Genomic DNA, 17,971 nt, shown 5'->3' on the forward strand with positions numbered 1-17,971 from the left:
ACTTCTCGGAAATATTAAAAGGTGTGGGCGCCAGACACATCTAAAATTGTTAGTGGGCGATTGTGGGCGTTAGAGGGGGCGTGGCGCTCGGCTGAAATAAACTTGCGCTGCGTAGGAAGCCCAAGAATATGGTGGAAAATCTCAACCTTCTAGCTTTTGTAGTTTCCGAGATCTCAGCGTTCATACGGACAGACAGACAGACAGACGGACATGGCTAGATCGACTCGGCTAGTGACCCTGATCAAGAATATATATACTTTATAGGGTCGGAAACGCTTCCTTCTCCCTGTTACATAATTTTGCACGAATACAAAATACCCTTTTACTCTACGAGTAACGGGTATAAAAAATTAGCCCCATGTTCCAAATTCTACCGTTCCACAATCGACGCTAAGTCAGCGACGCTATTTTGACGCACGGTGTTACCATACATCAGTTAGTATTTTATCGGTATTGTTTTTAATCTCTTAAAAATAGATAAACACTTGCATTCCAATTCCAATACGTATTCTAATGGGCAGAATGCCTTGGTGATCTATTGGGAAGCACGGGGCACTAAAACTTTTAGTCGGTGGCCAGCGAGTTGTCGGTGTGCTTCTGAGTGTGTGGCAGAGTTAGCTCAGGACGTCAGGAGTGCGATTGTCTAATTTATAAAAAATAAACACGAACGCACCTACAATGCGATATCAATGCCAAGCGGCGTTCAGAAACCTAATTCGCCGGTGCAACAACATAAAACCGCCAATACCATGTGGCGCTGAGCTTTTAAGGACGCAACTTCAGATCCTGCCGTCCTTCATTTGCACCATTTCTAATAGCCGCAGGAACTACTCAAAGTTTAGCACCCACCTGTCCACAGAACGTGCAATGGATCTGCTATGCAACCTGGATGATGAGGAGCGCAGCAACCTACGCTCCGCACTCGGCAAAATTGACGCTGACAAGGAGAAGAAGCTGTACGAGAGTAAGTACATGTAGGAATGAGACTGTTTAACTTGACCTTGATTGATCGAACTTAAAGATACATACATACATATGTATGAATGCGCGTTTTTAGAAAAAAAAGTCACTGCTTGCATGTCGGGGGTTTAATGGCCTTACTATTGAGTGAAGCTCCGTCCCACCGGGAAAGTGAGAAGGTGGTTCTTTGTGTGCTGAAAATCCATACTTTTTGTGTCACCCGTGTATTTTGAAACCAGAGACGGAAGAAATGTAAGGGGTAAATGAGGTTTTGTCCCTTCCGCTTGTATGGAGAAACCTCATGAAAATATCATATTTTCCAGAGAATTGTTCCCGATGGGGTAGCTCGGCCAGCTTTACAGTGATCATCCGCACACTGCTGGCCGCATATGTATGTACAGTGGTTCACAGCTTATTTCAACCAGTCTACACCAAAAACTTTAACAGCCCATAAAAACTAATCAAAACATGTTATCAAAATAATTAAACGCAGAATACATCTATGATGATACACATTAGTGTATAATAATGTTATGATTTTTTAAATATTTTACAAATATTTTTTATGAATTAATTACAAAAAAAAGTCCAATGGTCGTATTTGTCTTAAAAATTCGGTGAAAGACGCCTCTAGATGCATGTAAAATATTTTAGGGCACATATTTTTCCTTGTATTTTTTTATGCCTGTTCACCGCATCAAGTTGGTTGGGAATAGAGGTGAACAAATTAATTCAATGCCTTATAGGCTTTGATTGACTTAAATTATGATGGAACCTTAAATGCAATTATATAGAAGGGCATCTGAGCAATTTTTTGGCATAGGTTTTAACACAATTGAGCACAGACCCTCGAAGGTATCTTAAATCAAAACATTAAATGTTGCTATTTTTTTCAAACCGCGATTGCACAAATACCACCCGTTAAACGCCAAAACTAAGGATGCAGATATGCTTATATACGTCTATATTAACATATTTTAATGCCAATAGGCCTGCACCTTTTAATAAAGTCCATTTTGTTGACCTGTGTTATTTTATGAGACTGAAGTTTTTTTTAATTGATAGTACATGTTTTTAACGAAGCAACAAGCGTTTGTTCTTCAAAAAATATGAATAATTTACGAAGTTATGGCAATTCTCTCGGAACCCTTTTTTTTATAGCGGCTTGCGGTGACCACGATGGAAGTCCAGCAGGTCAACTGAATTCAAAAAACCAAAAAAATGTATTAGTATAGTATTATTTCCAGTTCGTGAACGATTATTTTCAAGAATATTTGGTTTTTTCTGCTTACAGTAACAATTTTTAAAAAAGTTGATTTTTCGAGTTCTAAAAATTTTATTAAAAAATTCTGATCTGCGAAATCAAAATTGGCGCATAAACTGAATCGTTCACGAACTCGGCACAATCATTACGAATAATATAAAAAAAAATTAAAGAAGAAGATTGAAATAGTTCTTGTGCAATCGTGGTCACAGCGAAGGCACTTTTGAAAAAACACGACTTTGAGATAATCGCATTCAAAGTTTTACGTTGAGTATATGCAACTATTGAAGTCGAGCAGATAAAACGCTGTTTTCCTATCTAACTATTATTCGGATCTTTATGAAAATTTGGGAGAATGTTCTCTAGAGGATATACTTTAGGATTCAGCAAAAAAAATTTTTTGTTTTTTAGAAAATAAAAAAAAAGTATATAACTCCTTAACAAAAAAATCAAATAAATTAACATAGTGGCCAATAACTTTTTTTTAAATTTGGATTGACTACCCTTTTGTTTACCAACAATTCAAAGTTAACTTTACATGGATACAATACCTTTTGTTGTTGTTGCCAAGTAAAAACTACTCTCGACACTTGGGAAAGACTTTTGGCATAGTTTCGTCTAAAAATATTGTGTTTTCTAACATTTTTTCGTTAAGTGAACTTCCAATTTTGTTTTGTGGTAATGTTAAGACAACTTTAATTCATAATCATTAGCTCTCGACAGCTCTGGATGAGCTGAATCTGCGAAAAAATATGCACTTCCCATGGGTCATTTCTTTAGTTAAATCAAAATTTAATTTATATTTCAAAATCCTTTCAGTTTTTAATTCATTTATCCTTTTGAATGTGAGGATGAACTCAAATCTTAATCGCGGAGTAAAAAAAAAATTATGGAAGGACCTGTTTGACACTTATAGGCCCAAAACAATTACCGTTCAGCTCATCCAGAGCTGTCGAGAGCTAATGATTATGAATTAAAGTTGTCTTAACATTACCACAAAACAAAATTGGAAGTCCACTTAACGAAAAAATGTTAGAAAACACAATATTTTTAGACGAAACTATGCCAAAAGTCCTTCCTAAGGGTCGAGAGTAGTTTTTACTTGGCAACAACAACAAAAGGCATTGTATCCATGTAAAGTTAACTTTAAATTGTTGGTAAACAAAAAGGTAGTCAATCCAAATTAAAAAAAAAAAAAGTTATTGGCCACTATGTTAATGTATTCGATTTTTTTTGTTTACTGGTTGAAATAAGCTGTGGCTTTTTTTTTTACTTTTTTTGCAATTAATTCATAAAAAAAATTTGTAAAATATTTAAAAAATCATAAAATTATTATACACTAATGTGTATCATCATAGATGTATTCTGCGTTTAAATTATTTTGATAACATGTTTTGTTTAGTTTTTATGGGCTGTTAAAGTTTTTGGTGTAGACTGGTTGAAATAAGCTGTAAACCACTGTATATCAGCGGTCGGCAGCGGCCTATTAAGTGAGCATAGGGTTATGTTCTGCCCACCCGTTGCTCGCTCACGTATACTGTAGAAGAGCGGTCTGCACACACACTCTGATGATTTGCCCAGTGCAATTTACTCATACAAATATTAAACAAAATGTTATTGTATATGTGTGCCGACCGCTGATGTATATGTATCAGAGAGCTGCAACGAGTATGAATTAAAGTAACTCTTGAACTGTGGGGTACATTGGTTTAAAATTTATATGTATATAATCTACGCTTTAATACAAAGCTAGAAAATTGTAAAACAAATTTAATTTCAAAAATTCCTTCAAAAATATAAAATGGCTTGCGTTATGACTGTGAATATTTATACCCGTTACCCTTCGAGTAAAAGGGTGTATTCGTGCAAAATTATGTAACAGGGAGAAGGAAGCGTTTCTGACCCTATAAAGTATAGCCGAGTTGATCTAGCGATGTCCGTCTCTCCGTCTGTCTGTCCGTATGAACGCTGAGATCTCGGAAACAACAAAAGCTAGAAGGTTGAGATTTCCCACACATATTCTTGGGCTTCTTACGCAGCGCAAGTTTATTTTAGCCGAGCGCCAAGCCCCTCTAACGCCCACAATAGCCCACTAACGATTTTAAAATGTGTCTGGCGGCCACACCCTTAAAGATTTCCGAGAAGTATAAGTGCCATTTTTGTGTGTATACTTATACTTATCAAAATATAGAAATCATTTTTCAAATCGGACCATTCATTAAAAAGTTATGCGCAATCCAAAAAATGTTATATATCCATCTCGCTCACATTCCCTTTAGCTGAGTGACAGGTATTAGATAGTCGGGACACCAACCCGACTATAGCGTTCTTTCTTGTTTTTAATTTTTTTTATGAGCCCTATGCCCTTGTAAATATGTTTTGCATTTAGGATAGGATTTTTTGTTTAAATGCAAGTTTTATAAATTTGTTTATTGAAACATTATCCAACTATTAAAATATTCGCTATTATTTTAGGCACATGTTTTAGTTAAGTTTTGGCCTTGCTAGAATTCATTGTGCTTTGTGATATAGCATTTTGGAAGGAAAATTGGGCCAGGACTCGGATTTTCTGTGTAATCCTTCAAAGTATATGCCATTTTTAATGAAGATGATCCAAAAACTAACCAATCGAACCGGTTTTCGTGATCGTTTTCCTTCCAATATGTTTTTTTTTAAGTAGTAGGGGAGAGGTCTGTAGGTTGAGACACCTTTTGTTTTTAGTCTCCCATTTGGACATTCGCTTTTGAAACTTCACGTGTTAAGTACCGATCGAAAGCTTAGTCTTTTAGCTGTAAAATAAAGCAAAAAAAAAATGTTTTTTCCCTTGGGAAAACTAAAAAATAATTTTTTTTTAAAAGTGCCAAAAAATGACAATTTGAAAAAGAGGTCTGTAGGTTGAGACACTTTTTAAAGTCAATAATACTCACACAAAAAGTACTCCAAACTATAAGGAACTATTTATTTATGTTAATTTAATCAATTTTAGTTCGTCCTAAATTATTTCCCATCCATTTTTTAAGAACTTCGACCAAATAACAATTAAAATCAAAAGGCTCTTTGAACATTCACTTTTCCCCTAATATCAAAGAAATGTACTAGGCAGAAAGCGACCTCTGTTGGCCTCAGGCCTTTTTGTATGAAAAACGGGTGTCTCAATTTACACAAAATGGGATGTTTCGGGAAAAAATTAATAACTTTTGTTCTGACTGTCACATTAAGCTGATTCTTTTTTTAATTAGTTAACAGTTAATATACTAATGTTTTAAATCTCTTACCAAGTTAATTTAAGGACGTTATTAATTTTAAATGGAATTTTGAAAAAAGTAGACAAAAACTTTTTTGGTGCAAAATGGTACACGACTCTCACAGCTTAAATCTGGCTAGAGCCTGGCTTATAATGTTTTCCCCAAAAGTTTTGTCACTAAAAAGGACTAGAAAAAAAAATTTTTTTTTAGTGGAAAATTTTTGAGAAAATTGAGTGTCTTAACTTACAGACTGTCTCAACCTACAGACCTCTCCCCTAGTAGTAGTAGTAGTAGTAGGTTGATTATTGTTTGTGTTTTGTTTTTCTTTGTTGCTTATTTATAGCTGGCTGTACATATTTAAGGTTACATCAAAACATATAAACAAACAAAAATTGGTTACAACGACAATGGCTTTTATGCCGTCAGTCGGTTAATTGAGTTAAATTAAATTCTAAAATTGTTCTAAAATAATTTTTTTTCTGTAATTACTGGCTTTCACAAGAGGTGGTTTTCGTAAAACATGTAAAACGAATCTCTCTTAGAATAGGGCAGACTGCAATAAAGTGTTGAACATCCTCGATTTCTCGCATGTTGCAGAGGCTGCATTCCTGTGATGGGCTGCTGTTGTATGGCCTGCCATTTAAAGGTAGAGTCTCGGTTCTTGCTTGGAAAATGTGTTTTATGATTAATTAATAATTGTTTTCAGAAAAATTATGCTCAAGATTTTTATACACACTTCTTGACACGCTGTTTTTGGCCTTAGTTATAAAATTTTCTCTTTCTGATGATTTAATGATTTCGGCATGAGTCCTGCTCCACGAACTTGCATCCTCGAGATCAAGGAGGCAGCTGCATTCGGTTGCAATATCTGTCCACCTAGAGAATGGAAGTTCTTTTCTTTCACAGAGAGATTTAGCAATTATTTTTGGTAGTCTACTATTTGGCATATGCATAACCTTATCGATGTAATTAAAGTGCTGCTGAAGTGTGTAGGAGAATATACTAGGCAGTCCTGTTTCAATAAAGATTGCATAGTCGGGAGTATTTTGTGGCAGTCCAAATATCTTTTTTACAAAAAAAGTTAGTACTCGTTCCGCATCTTCATATCTTTGATTTCCCCACACCTCTGCTGCGTAGCACATAATTGTTTTCACTGTCGCCTGAAAAAGGCTGTACTTGGCACTCATTTTAACGTTTTTTCTGCCTAAAAAGTTTTTCCAGGTGGCGTTCATAGCTCTTTTTGCATCCTTGAGCTTATCTCTTATGTGGGTATAAAAACTCATATTAGTGGTGAGCGTTACACCGAGGTATTTGAATGATTTTACAAGATCCAGCTGGATTCCGTTCAGTTGCCATTCTTCGTTCCTAGCGTGACGGCCACCTGTACCCTTAGGTTAGGTTAGAAACGGCTGCCAGACTAACGTCTGACACACTTAGACCTCTGTGGGTCCATTGTGGTACCGTTCTACCTCCTGTACCTGTACCCTTAACTACCATAATCTTTGATTTGCTTGTATTTATGGTGAGGTTCCATACTTTACAGTACTCGGATATGCTAGCAATCATGTCCCTTAACGTTTCAGGGCTATCAGCCAGAAGGCACATGTCATCGGCATACATAAGGGTCTTAACATGGGTTCCATTCACAGTCACTCCACCTGGTAAAAAATCCACAACATCGTCGACGAAGAGAGAGAAGAGGAGAGGGCTGAGAATGCAGCCTTGTTTAACTCATCTCTTGGTATCGAACCATTTCGAGAGCTCTGATCCGTCCCAAACACTTGCTTTGTTATCCTCATAGATACTGGACAGTGCTAGTATGGCTTTTGTTGAGAGACCGAGTTGGCAAGTTTATACAGTAGGCTATTTCGGTTCACTGTATCAAAGGCGGCTTTAAAATCTACAAAGAAAATGTACAGCTTCCTTTTTTGTTGCAGAAAGGTTTGGGCGATTGATGTCAGCACGAAAACACTGTCGACTGTAGAGAAACCCTTTCGAAAGCCTGTCTGAAATTCACTAAGAATGCTTTCTCGGTTTACCCATGTCGTCATACGTTTTAACAGTGCTCCTGCAAAATGCCTCGGTAGTTGCTGGGATCGGTCTCCATACCTTTTTTAAAAATTGGTCTGATCAGATTTTTTTTGAAGCAATCCGGGAAAATTCCATGGCTGTAAAATTCGTTGTAGGCATCGGTAAGTCGCTGTATAAAGCAAAGTGGCGCATTTTTGAAAAATTCTGCAGTTATTCTGTCTTCACCAGGAGCTTTGTTTAGCTTTAGTGTTAGGACAGCGCTTTCTATTTCTGCAGGGCTGAAAGAGGAGTCCATATGATCTGAGAAAAGCAGAGGCTTAGCATAGCTTATTTCTGATTCATTTTGAATTTGGGAGAGTAGGCTACTAAAATAGTCAGCCAAATCTGTTAACCTTACTTTTATGGGTTTTTTCTGTTTGTTCCCGTTTAATTTATTAACGATTTCCCAGAACTGTTTGCTGTCGCGAACTTCTTGTAGTTGGCGTTCCAAATTTATCCAGAACTGTTTTGTCTTTGTCTTTGCATAGATGTTTGTAATTTGTTACTGCCGTTTTGTATATGGTGCCCATTATTTCGTTTCGCCGTAGCTGTTTAAGGCAATCAAAAGAGTGTTTCCTGGCCCTTTCGCATTGTACGTCGAACCACGGTTGCTTTCTGCTAAAGTTTAGTGTCTGCTACATGGGCCTGGAGGCATCTACGATTAAGTTGAGCAGTTTGACTAGCAGTGTAGACCCACTCAGATCTTCTATTTGTTGGACTCCTGATATTAATGCATCTGTATAACTTCGGAGGTGGTTGTCCTTCCACTTTAACCTTCGGTTGAGTTTTGGCTGGGTACTATCGACTTGTTCATGTAGATTGAGTTTTAAAAGTACTTCGATGGGCATATGATCAGAAAGAAGTTGAGCACCTACCACCAAATCTTTCACCACATCGTGCCACTTTCCTTGTATGAGACAGTAGTCAATAGTCGACCTTGCTGCGCCCCTTATAAAGGTATATTCTCCTTCTTGGTCACTGATTGTCCTGACTGTCAACAATATTTGCGCCTTTTTTGTCTGAGATTTCGTCCTTAGATTTACGAATAGTGCTGCTGGTCCTGAGGTCTATATTTGTGGGTTCTGATGTGGCTTGTGCTTTTCCGATGCGAGCATTTATATCCCCAATAATCATTAGGTTATTGCAACCTGCTGTCAGTCCGAAATCGTACACCTTTTCAAAATCTGCTTGCCAGGTATTGCAGTTAATGTATACTGGAAGTATATGTAGTTCTTCGTCTTTCGTGTTTATTTCGATGACTTCTGCGTTTTCCTTGCTCGTAAAGGTAATGTGTCCTTCGTTCACCAGCTGCTTTCGGATTCCGTATACACTTCCTCCGCTGGCCCGTCCACGGGCTGCTACTCTCACTGCTGGTATCCAATGCAGCAAGTGATTAGGAAAGTAATTTGCAAAACTCGTTTCGTCGTTGGTCAGAAAAGTTTCAAATAGTAGAAAAATATCGAATTGTGTTACATAATTTAAGAATTGCTTAAATAATGTCTTATTTGCTAAGCCAGATATATTATACGATACAATTTTAACATTAAGGGACGGTACTACATTGGGGACATTTAGTTTTTGAATTTAGTTTGATCAATATAACTTCGTAGTCTAGGGCTATTTTAAATGAGGTACCATATATGTTCTCCAGGACATTTTGTGCTAACTCTTCTCCACACATCAGCGTGCCGTCTTTATTCCAGTAGAACCATCTACCTTATATTACCATGCGATCGTTTCTAACAGTGACCTTAAAGTTTTTGTGGTTCGCCAGAATGTCCCGGCGGAGGCCTAGCATCACGCGTTTTTTAAGTCTCCTTTCGATGTTCAGATCCTGTTCGATTGAGACTCGCGTTCCCTTCAGGTTTTTGGTGTGCTTAAGGATGGTCTTTACTGCGCTTACTGTGTTAAGTTCAACCAGAGCAGCCATTTTTATTTGCGTCTTCTAGTTGTAGAAGTCTTGCTTGTTTGTTTTCGTTGTCGCTTTTTTTTAATATTTTTTTATTCCGACTTGGAAAATTTTCTATGTCCTTGTAGTGCCAAATGGAAATCAATTAGATGTCTGGATATCAGGAAAAGTTAGTTTTAGTTAAATCTCATAAAATATATCCTTCATACCCAAAAATATCAGCGAATCGTAACAATGTACTTCGGCCTTTTTTACTTTTTTTTTAAACTTTAAAATACCCTAAAAAAAAAACACTGTGCCATCGAAAAAATAGTGGTATTTTCGTGATCTATGGCTCTAACACTAACAGAATTTTAAAGCAATTGCTGTGAAGCACTCCAAGAATATTATTTTGTAAACTGGTGTTATTTTCATACTTTTACCCTCCTGCCCTTTCGCGCATGAAAATTTTTTAAGCATCTCCGCATCTTCTCCGGAGACTTTACCTGTCCAATGGGATCTGAATTGGGAAAACATATATTTTTATAATATTATAGTATATTAGAATATTAGACAAGAATGATGAAAACTTACTTAGCAGTGCAAGAATAACATCATTCTGGGCTGTAGGGCAAAATGATCTCATCTGAAATTATATTGTGTATGCACCTTGTACCATAAGCTTAACCTAAAAATACGTAAAAAAAAAATCGAAAAATGAGAAGTTATATAATAATTTAGATAAGACAATCTTTTAATACCCTTGAAAATTACTTACCTAAAATTGTATTCTTGATTAATAGCACTTTTGTTTGAACTCGAAAACAACTTATCACAGTTAAAACGCAATTGAAAACCGCGCCGCGAGAAAAACCACATCTGCAATTTCAATCTCTCTTGTTGTTCTTTTCCCTTTGTCACAGTATAGTTCCACCATGATCGCGCTTTCCTAATTTGTCTCTACCCCAGCGCAGAGAGAGAGAAATTTGGGAGAGCGTCGTCTCTGGCGCCGTTTCGTCGGCTCCGTCGGCGACACTTTTGGGCTAGTGATGATTTTGTGATGAAAGACCAAAATTCACCATTCACCGGTCCCTCACCATTTTTATTTCATTTTATTTCCATTTATTTCAGCATCTTAATTTCGTAAAGAGAGAGATTGAGAAAGAGGGGGTTGGTGAGATAGTCGCAGTCGACTCAGTGCTATTTTAGCGCTCGGGCAGAATTCAGAAACTCCAGGGTAATAACGTTGCATTTACTTCGCCCGCTGCTCACTCAATTCTAGCAGCTAAGAATGTTTGACGATTTGAATAAATTCACGTGTATATCTTTTTTACCAAAATTCCGTTATCACATGGCGACCGTGTCAGGACCGTCACAATCCTGTGTTAAATAAAATATATAATCGTTACTGTGTATACGTGTATTACCAGTGAAGTTAAATTAACATAAGCAAAAACGGGGACGGAAGCTAACTTCGGCAAGCCAAAGTTTTAATACCCTTGCAGGTTTCACGAATTTAATTGTTAATTGTTCCTATGGAAGCTATAGGATATAGACGTCCGATCGGAACGAGCTTTTACCCTGATTCATGTCAATAGCTTTTACACTGAGCGAAAAATCTCCAGTTTTTGCTATAGGGAGCTATAGGATATAGACGTCCGATCGGGTCGATTTTCAAACTTGATCTGCGTACACATGTTTTAGAATGACTGTGAAAGTTTTTAGACGCTAGCTTTTAAACTGAGCTCGCAAACGGTATTGAAACAGACGGACATGGCTATATCGACTCCCCAATTTGGGTCAAATCTCAGAATCAATCGAAACTTTTTTTTCGATATAGGATTGAAATATACAGCTGCGGTCAAAATAATAGTAGTGCCCATACAGGATTTCTAAAAACCCCAAAAAATACCTTTAAAAACGTGTTTACAATTTTTTTTTTATTTTTCCTTAAAACTTAACTATTAGTAGGTAATAATAATTAACAACACCTTTGGATACTTCTTTTTTTCACTTTTTCAGAAAAATATTAAAATGTGTAATCTTACAACATTTTGTTCGGTCAAAATAATAGTAGTGAAAAGTTTCAAAATTTTTTACAACCAAACAAAAAGTTTCAAGTTGAAATGATTAAATGTATATAACAGACCTATATTTAAGGTTTATTTTAAAATTTTGTTGCATATCCTTCGCTTGCAATAACAGACGCACAGCGCTTATCCAAGGAATTAACTTAATTATGGCACGTCTTTAGTGGAATATAGCTTCAATATCTTTGTACAGCTTTCCAAAGTTGCTTGGTTTTATTTACAAGACAGCTCTTTTCACGTCACAACATAAATTCTTAATTGGATTGAGATCAGGTGATTGGCTGCGAACCACTCTTTAGCTTGCTAATGTTTTTTGATTATTGTCCTGTTGGAACGTCCAAACAAAAGGCAAGTTCTCAGCGGCATATGGGAGCATCATATCGTTCAAAATGCTGACCTATAGATAACGTTCCACAAAGAATTCAAGCCGTCGTCTAACAAACTGCAGAGAGCCACGGCCTCCAAAGAAAACTATTTTGGACTCATCCGACCACTAAATATCCCTTTACTTCTCCAAAGGCCAATTCAGGTGTTGCCTTGCAAACTTTAAACTTTTGGGGACATGTTTTTTTGTGACTTACGTTTTTTTTTAGACTTTTTGGAATGAGATTATTATCTCTAAGTAGTCTTCTTATTGTTTGTAAACTTAGATTTAAGTCACACATTTTTTTAGTGATGCTGCAGACGGGAATGTCTTGATCATTGAATGTCTTGCTAAGCGATCCACTGATCTTTTGTCCAATAACTTCGTTCGACCACGCGTTTTATTTGCTGGATCATTTTTAATAGCATTTCTAACCATTGTAGAAGAGCAGCCAATAATATTGTGCACTTCGATATACTTATTTTTAACATAAATCAATTTTTTAGTCAGATCTCGGCTCTCGGCAGAACAATGTTTGCTACGCCCCATTTAGACAGGACTCACTGTTGAGGAAGCATCTCAAAATGCTAGGGACTAATAAATAACACCCAAAAGTATTGTTAAACAACACAAACCTAATTTAAAATGGAGATAATTTAATTATTCCTGAAATTATCTCTGGCACTACTATTATTTTGACTGGGTCCAATAAGTGCATCCTTGCAAATTAAGGTGAAAAGGAATGCAAAGGGAGGCGATATCCTAACACAACTGCACGTTTTTAAAGATCAGATAATTATTGTTACTTTTGCGAAAGAATGAGTTGGATATGTGAAGAAATAGAGAAAGAATTGATAAAAAACTCCGTGCGCGACCGGCACTACTATTATTTTGACCGCAATTGTAAGGATTGGTTTTTTTATACCCGTTACTCGTAGAGTAAAAGGGTATATTAGATTCGTGCAAAAGTATGTAACAGGTAGAAGGAAGCGTTTCCGACCCTATAAACTATATATATTCTTGATCAGGATCACTAGCCGAGTCGATCTAGCCATGTCCGTCTGTCCGTCTGTCTGTCCGTCTGTCTGTCTGTCTGTCTGTCTGTCTATCTGTCTGTATGAACGCTGAGATCTCGGAAACTATAAAAGCTAGAAGATTGACATTTTGCATGCAGATTCTAGGAGTTCCTACGCAGCGCAAGTTTATTTCAAAAGGGTGCCACGCCCCCTCTAACGCCCACAATCGCTTATATACGATTTTAAAAAGTTCAATATTTTGGAAAAGTACAAATGCAGTTTTGTTGTGTTTATCAATACCTATCGAAATGTAGAAGAAATTTTTTAAATCGGACCATTCGTTAAAAAGTTACGGCGGATCAAAGTTTTTATCTCCATCTCCTTCGTATTCCCTTTAGCTGAGTAACGGGTATCTGATAGTCGGGGCACCCGACTATATCGTTCTCTCTTGTTTTATCTTTTGCCGTTTATTTTTAAAAAATATTAATGTAAATTAGCTCCGATTTTTCAGTTATGCATCACGTGAGACTCGTTTGAGCTATTTTAATATTTGGTATGCAACTTTGGGGGATATCTTCATATCTTTCAGAAAAACATTTTTTCAAATTTTTAAATTTAAAATACGTATTCTTTAGTTTAGCTGCTTTGCATCAAGCAACAACAGCGCAACGTGTAAGAAGAGAACAGTAATACGAACACGGCAGAGTATGAATAGTGCTTTCTCTTTCTTACATGTTGCGCTGTTGTTGCTTGATGCAAATTTGCTAAAGTAAAATCGTTGTCTTTACTAGTAGGTCTTGCAAATACAAAAATTGTATTTTACCACTTTATTAAGAATTAATGAAGCAAGATGAGGATAAATATTTTTTTCGGAAATCGCGTGTGTTCCGGCGAACAGAATCTTTTTAATTTAAAATTCCGTTAAAAAATACCTAATTTTAAACTAAAAAATGTTTAAAGACGTTTTTCTGAAAGATATGAAAATATCCCACAAAGTTGCTTACCAAATATTAAAATAACTCAAACTAGTCTCAAGTGATGCATAATTAAAAAATCGGAGCTATTCTACAAAAATACTTTTTAAAAATAAACGTCAAGAGTTTAACAAAAAAAACTGATCCTTATATTTCAATCCTCTATCGAAGAAAAAAGTTTCGATTGATTTTGAGATTTGACCCAAATGGGCCTGTCACGGAATAAGCCATATACATATTATATACTTTACAAAAAAAAAATCGAACGAAATTAAAGTTAATAAATTGGAACCCCAATCGATTGGGAATTTAATTCGTTAATTAATTTTAATTTTTTGAGACAAATTAAGTTATGGATTTATGGGGAAAAAATTTAATTTTTTCCTAAAAGGTTTTTTCTTGTAATACCGAATTACATCCATGGGTGGGGGTATCACTTAAAGTTAACGACAACTTAACCACGTTAACGAGGTAATATAAAAGTGACAATCACACCTTAAAGTTCTGAAATCAACTTTTGTGACGAAAGTGTATTATACAATCCACTAAATAATTACATTTTCTGAATTTTTCTCATTTGGCACACTTTATCGAAATCGTACATCTACTCACCGAAACAGGCATGTTGTATTGCAGCAAGTCGAAAGAGAAAAATTCAGAAAGTGTATTTATTAATGCTTTTCCCTTTCTGCATTTCAGGGATATGTGAACAGCGTCGGCAAGCCAATGTGAAATCTAAATGGCTAAATTCCTTAACGGTTAATGAATATCAGTATCTAACGATGTAGTGAAAATGATGTAGTAAAAATTTAGCTAAAAGTCATTTTAAACTAATAGTTCACAGATATATTGGTTAATTTTACCAAGTTTTTTTTTTTGTGTAGAAAAAGAGTCTTTGAATATTCACCAGCTTCAAGCTATAGATCGTGTAAATGGGTCGAATTAGGTTAACCAGAAAATGAACCCAAATCAAATTCAAGTAAAGGGATCGAAAATAAAAAGAAATTTGAAATATATATTTTATGTTTGTAATTAATTATTTTTGTCATAAATTAATTTTTTCTGCTTTATATTCATTTTGACTTTCATGCTCGGTTTATTTACAATCGATTTATCACTTTCTACGAACTCTGGAACAAAAAACACTCAACCGTCCCGTAAACACCACCCTCACACATCACTCTATCATCGGGTGTGCAGGCCAACTGGCCGTCGGTAGTTGGCGCACTCGCTTCGGACGACTCTCCAATAAAGCGGAATTAGGTGAAGTCATCGCAGGCACTTTTTGTACAGTACCAGACGATTGGCTGCGAAAAAAAATGGGTAATGACTAAATCAGCAACAAGTCCAATACAATAAATTAAAATAAACTTGGACTTACATTACATCCTACTTCTATAATGTATTTACACTTCTGTTTACCTTGTTCTGTCTCGTTCTCAGTTGAATCAGCAGCACCCCCCACTGCAGGACAATTGTACAGCAGTAAGTTAAGGACTTTTTCTGACTAAATAACTTAAAAATCGGCATATATTTGTAGTTTTCTTTGTGAATGCAGTGCCGTTTATCGCCTTCGGATTTCTTGACAATTTTATCATGATCATGGCGGTAAGTTTGAGTTTTGGCGAATCAAATCAACACGTCTAGCTATGGAAACTTGCAGGGCGAATATATTGAATATTATTTGGGCCACTTTATAACGCTATCTACGATGGCAGCCGCTGGACTTGGAAACACTATAAGCGATATTCTCGGCATCACCATGGCCACCTACGTTGAAAACGGCTGTCAGATATTGGGTTTAAAGCAGCCCAAGTTGACTCCAGCGCAATTTGAATTGAAGTCTAGCAAGCGGTCATCAAGCTATGTAAGTCGCACAATCATTACAAATGGGATTATTGCTATATCAAAAATGCTATATTTTCAGGGCCGTATTGTCGGAATCACTGTAGGGTGTCTGCTTGGAATGTGCCCTCTGTGGTTCATGGATGAGAAAGCAGATAAGGTAGACATTGATGACTAAATGCACAAGAACTAGGAAGCCTTAACCAGCTTGTCAATTGATCAGACATCATATTTTATGATTTAAATTTCCTGTTTCTATTGACCGGAAATTATTTTCAAAACTACTTTTCTATTAGCAAGCAACTCTTTTCTATGAATTTCCTACAACGAGCATATCAAAGAACGGTCACTAATCTCTGACGCAAAACATTATTTTTAAATTTAGAATGTATATCAGATAAATACACGGTAAAATAATTTTAAATGTGTGAGAATTTTCGATTGCAAATTTTTAAATTAGCTTTTTGTTTCTTGTTTTGTTACGCAGCGCAAGTTTGTTTCAGCCGAGGGCCACGCCCTTCTCCTTGCGGTACTAAGGTGTACGGACGACCAATAATACGAATACAGGTTACATCCTTGCTAAGAGATATCTCTATAGTTATTGAGGCCCGACCTCCCAATTTGTTTTATTTTAAGAGGTTATTCTGTTTTAAAATATTTTAATAAACAATGGATACAGTAAAACCTGTCTATTCCATGTTAGCCTTATATTTGTGCTGAAAGGTCGATTTTGGTGTGGTCAAAATAAAAAGTTCACTTGTGTTATTTATAATTTTTAAGTATTAAATCTAGAATGGGGCTACGGCTAGTATTTAATCTTAAGTGAGGATCATGTTTATTAGAAGTCTGGGCCGATTGGACTTTCCAAAAAGTTTCTAAGCCTGGATTTGGTTACTTCAAAGTCATCATCCATGCTAAAATCTAATGAAAAATGTAATACTATTTTGTATTAAGAATGCGAAAACTTTGTGATTGCAGGGAAAATTCGATTATATTTTTAACGACGACGAAAGGGAGTTTGCGCAATGTGATTCATATAACAACTAACTCCTTAATTTTAATATAAACATGAGAGAACGCTATCCGGGTTGTTGTCACGACTATCTAATACCCGTCACTCGGCTAAAGGGAGTGCAAGGGAGATGGATATATACCATTTTTTTGATTGCGTATAACTTTTTATTGAATGGTCCGATTTGAAAAATGTCTTCTACATTTCGATAGGTATAAGTATACACAACAAAATTGAATTTATACTTCTCGGATATCTTTAAAGGTGTGGGCGCCAGACACATTTTAAAATTGTTAGTGGGCGTTAGAGGGGGCGTGGAGCTCGGCTGAAATAAACTTACGCTGCGTAGGAAGCCCAAGAATGTGTGGAAAATCTCAACCTTTTAGCTTTTGTAGTTTCCAATATCTCAGCGTTCATACGGACGGACAGACGGACGGACATGGCTATGTCGACTCGGCTAGTGACCCTGATCAAGAATATATATACTTTATAGGATCGGAAACGCTTCCTTCTCCCTGTTACATACTTCTGCACGAACGAGTAACGGATTTTAAAACGCTTAAGCCTAACTTAACGAAGGGGCGAGAGACGGGGCGAATTCGCGAGCGCGATTAAAGCTTTATTGCGCTCCCGCTCCCGCCTTACACAATTCAACAAATTTCATGAAAAAAGCCCAAAGTGGTCGCATCCGCCGTCTTCACGTCCGCCACTCGGACCTTGTCGTCAGCGCCGACGTGCACCGCCACGTTCCGACCGATTATCCACTGATTGTCCTCGGCGACGACGACAAGCGCTACCACGGCGACGTTTGGAACCTCCTGGTGAAACTTGTTTTTCGCCTGGAGGCTCGAGACGTACTCCCGGGACCATCGCTGCTAAAACCTGTGCCTGAGACACGAGATTGTCGCAAGCAGGTTGGGCTGACTTGGTCCGGGAGCGCTGCTGAGGGTGGAGCTAGAAGGGGCCCGCCGATCAGGAGATGGCCTGGGCTTAGGGCTTCGCCGTCGTTGGGATCCGTGCTGATCGCTTCGAGGGGCCTGGAGTGGAGAACGACCTCCACGCTGGTGAGGAGAGTTCCGAGCTCCTCCGCGGTCAGGATGTCTTCGCCCGCCGTCCGAAGGAACAGGTGCTTTGCAGACTTCACACCTACCTCCCAAAGTCCGCCCAAGTGAGGTGCTCTAGGCGGTATGAACGCAAACCCGCATCCTTTTCTTAATGCGAATGTTGCGATACCGCCCCCTGC

The 17,971-nt window shown here is 37.1% G+C and overlaps 1 protein-coding gene across 4 annotated transcripts; it reads left to right on the forward strand.

The window, feature by feature from the left end:
• The first annotated feature begins 446 nt into the window (after window positions 1-446).
• Window positions 447-16,411, forward strand: LOC108069618 (transmembrane protein 65). Of its 4 annotated transcripts, none has more exons than XR_006412318.2 (7): window positions 448-964; window positions 15,072-15,194; window positions 15,315-15,356; window positions 15,412-15,479; window positions 15,535-15,738; window positions 15,799-16,124; window positions 16,204-16,411. XR_006412318.2 is itself a non-coding variant. In XM_044393674.2 (7 exons), the coding sequence occupies exons 2-7, from the start codon at window positions 14,611-14,613 to the stop codon at window positions 15,892-15,894; spliced, it is 552 nt and encodes a 183-aa protein (XP_044249609.1). In that variant the 5' UTR covers window positions 824-964; window positions 14,571-14,610; the 3' UTR covers window positions 15,895-16,140. The 4 variants fall into 4 exon arrangements, 3 of the variants coding, with proteins under 3 accessions (XP_044249608.1, XP_017015252.1, XP_044249609.1); XM_044393674.2 differs by lacking the exon at window positions 16,204-16,411 and adding an exon at window positions 14,571-14,629 and having other exon boundaries at window positions 824-964; window positions 15,799-16,140; XM_017159763.3 differs by lacking the exon at window positions 16,204-16,411 and having other exon boundaries at window positions 15,799-16,140.
• The last annotated feature ends 1,560 nt before the right edge of the window (window positions 16,412-17,971 follow it).

This window comes from Drosophila takahashii, chromosome 2L (genome assembly GCF_030179915.1).
Source record: "Drosophila takahashii strain IR98-3 E-12201 chromosome 2L, DtakHiC1v2, whole genome shotgun sequence".
Lineage (NCBI taxonomy): Eukaryota > Metazoa > Arthropoda > Insecta > Diptera > Drosophilidae > Drosophila > Drosophila takahashii.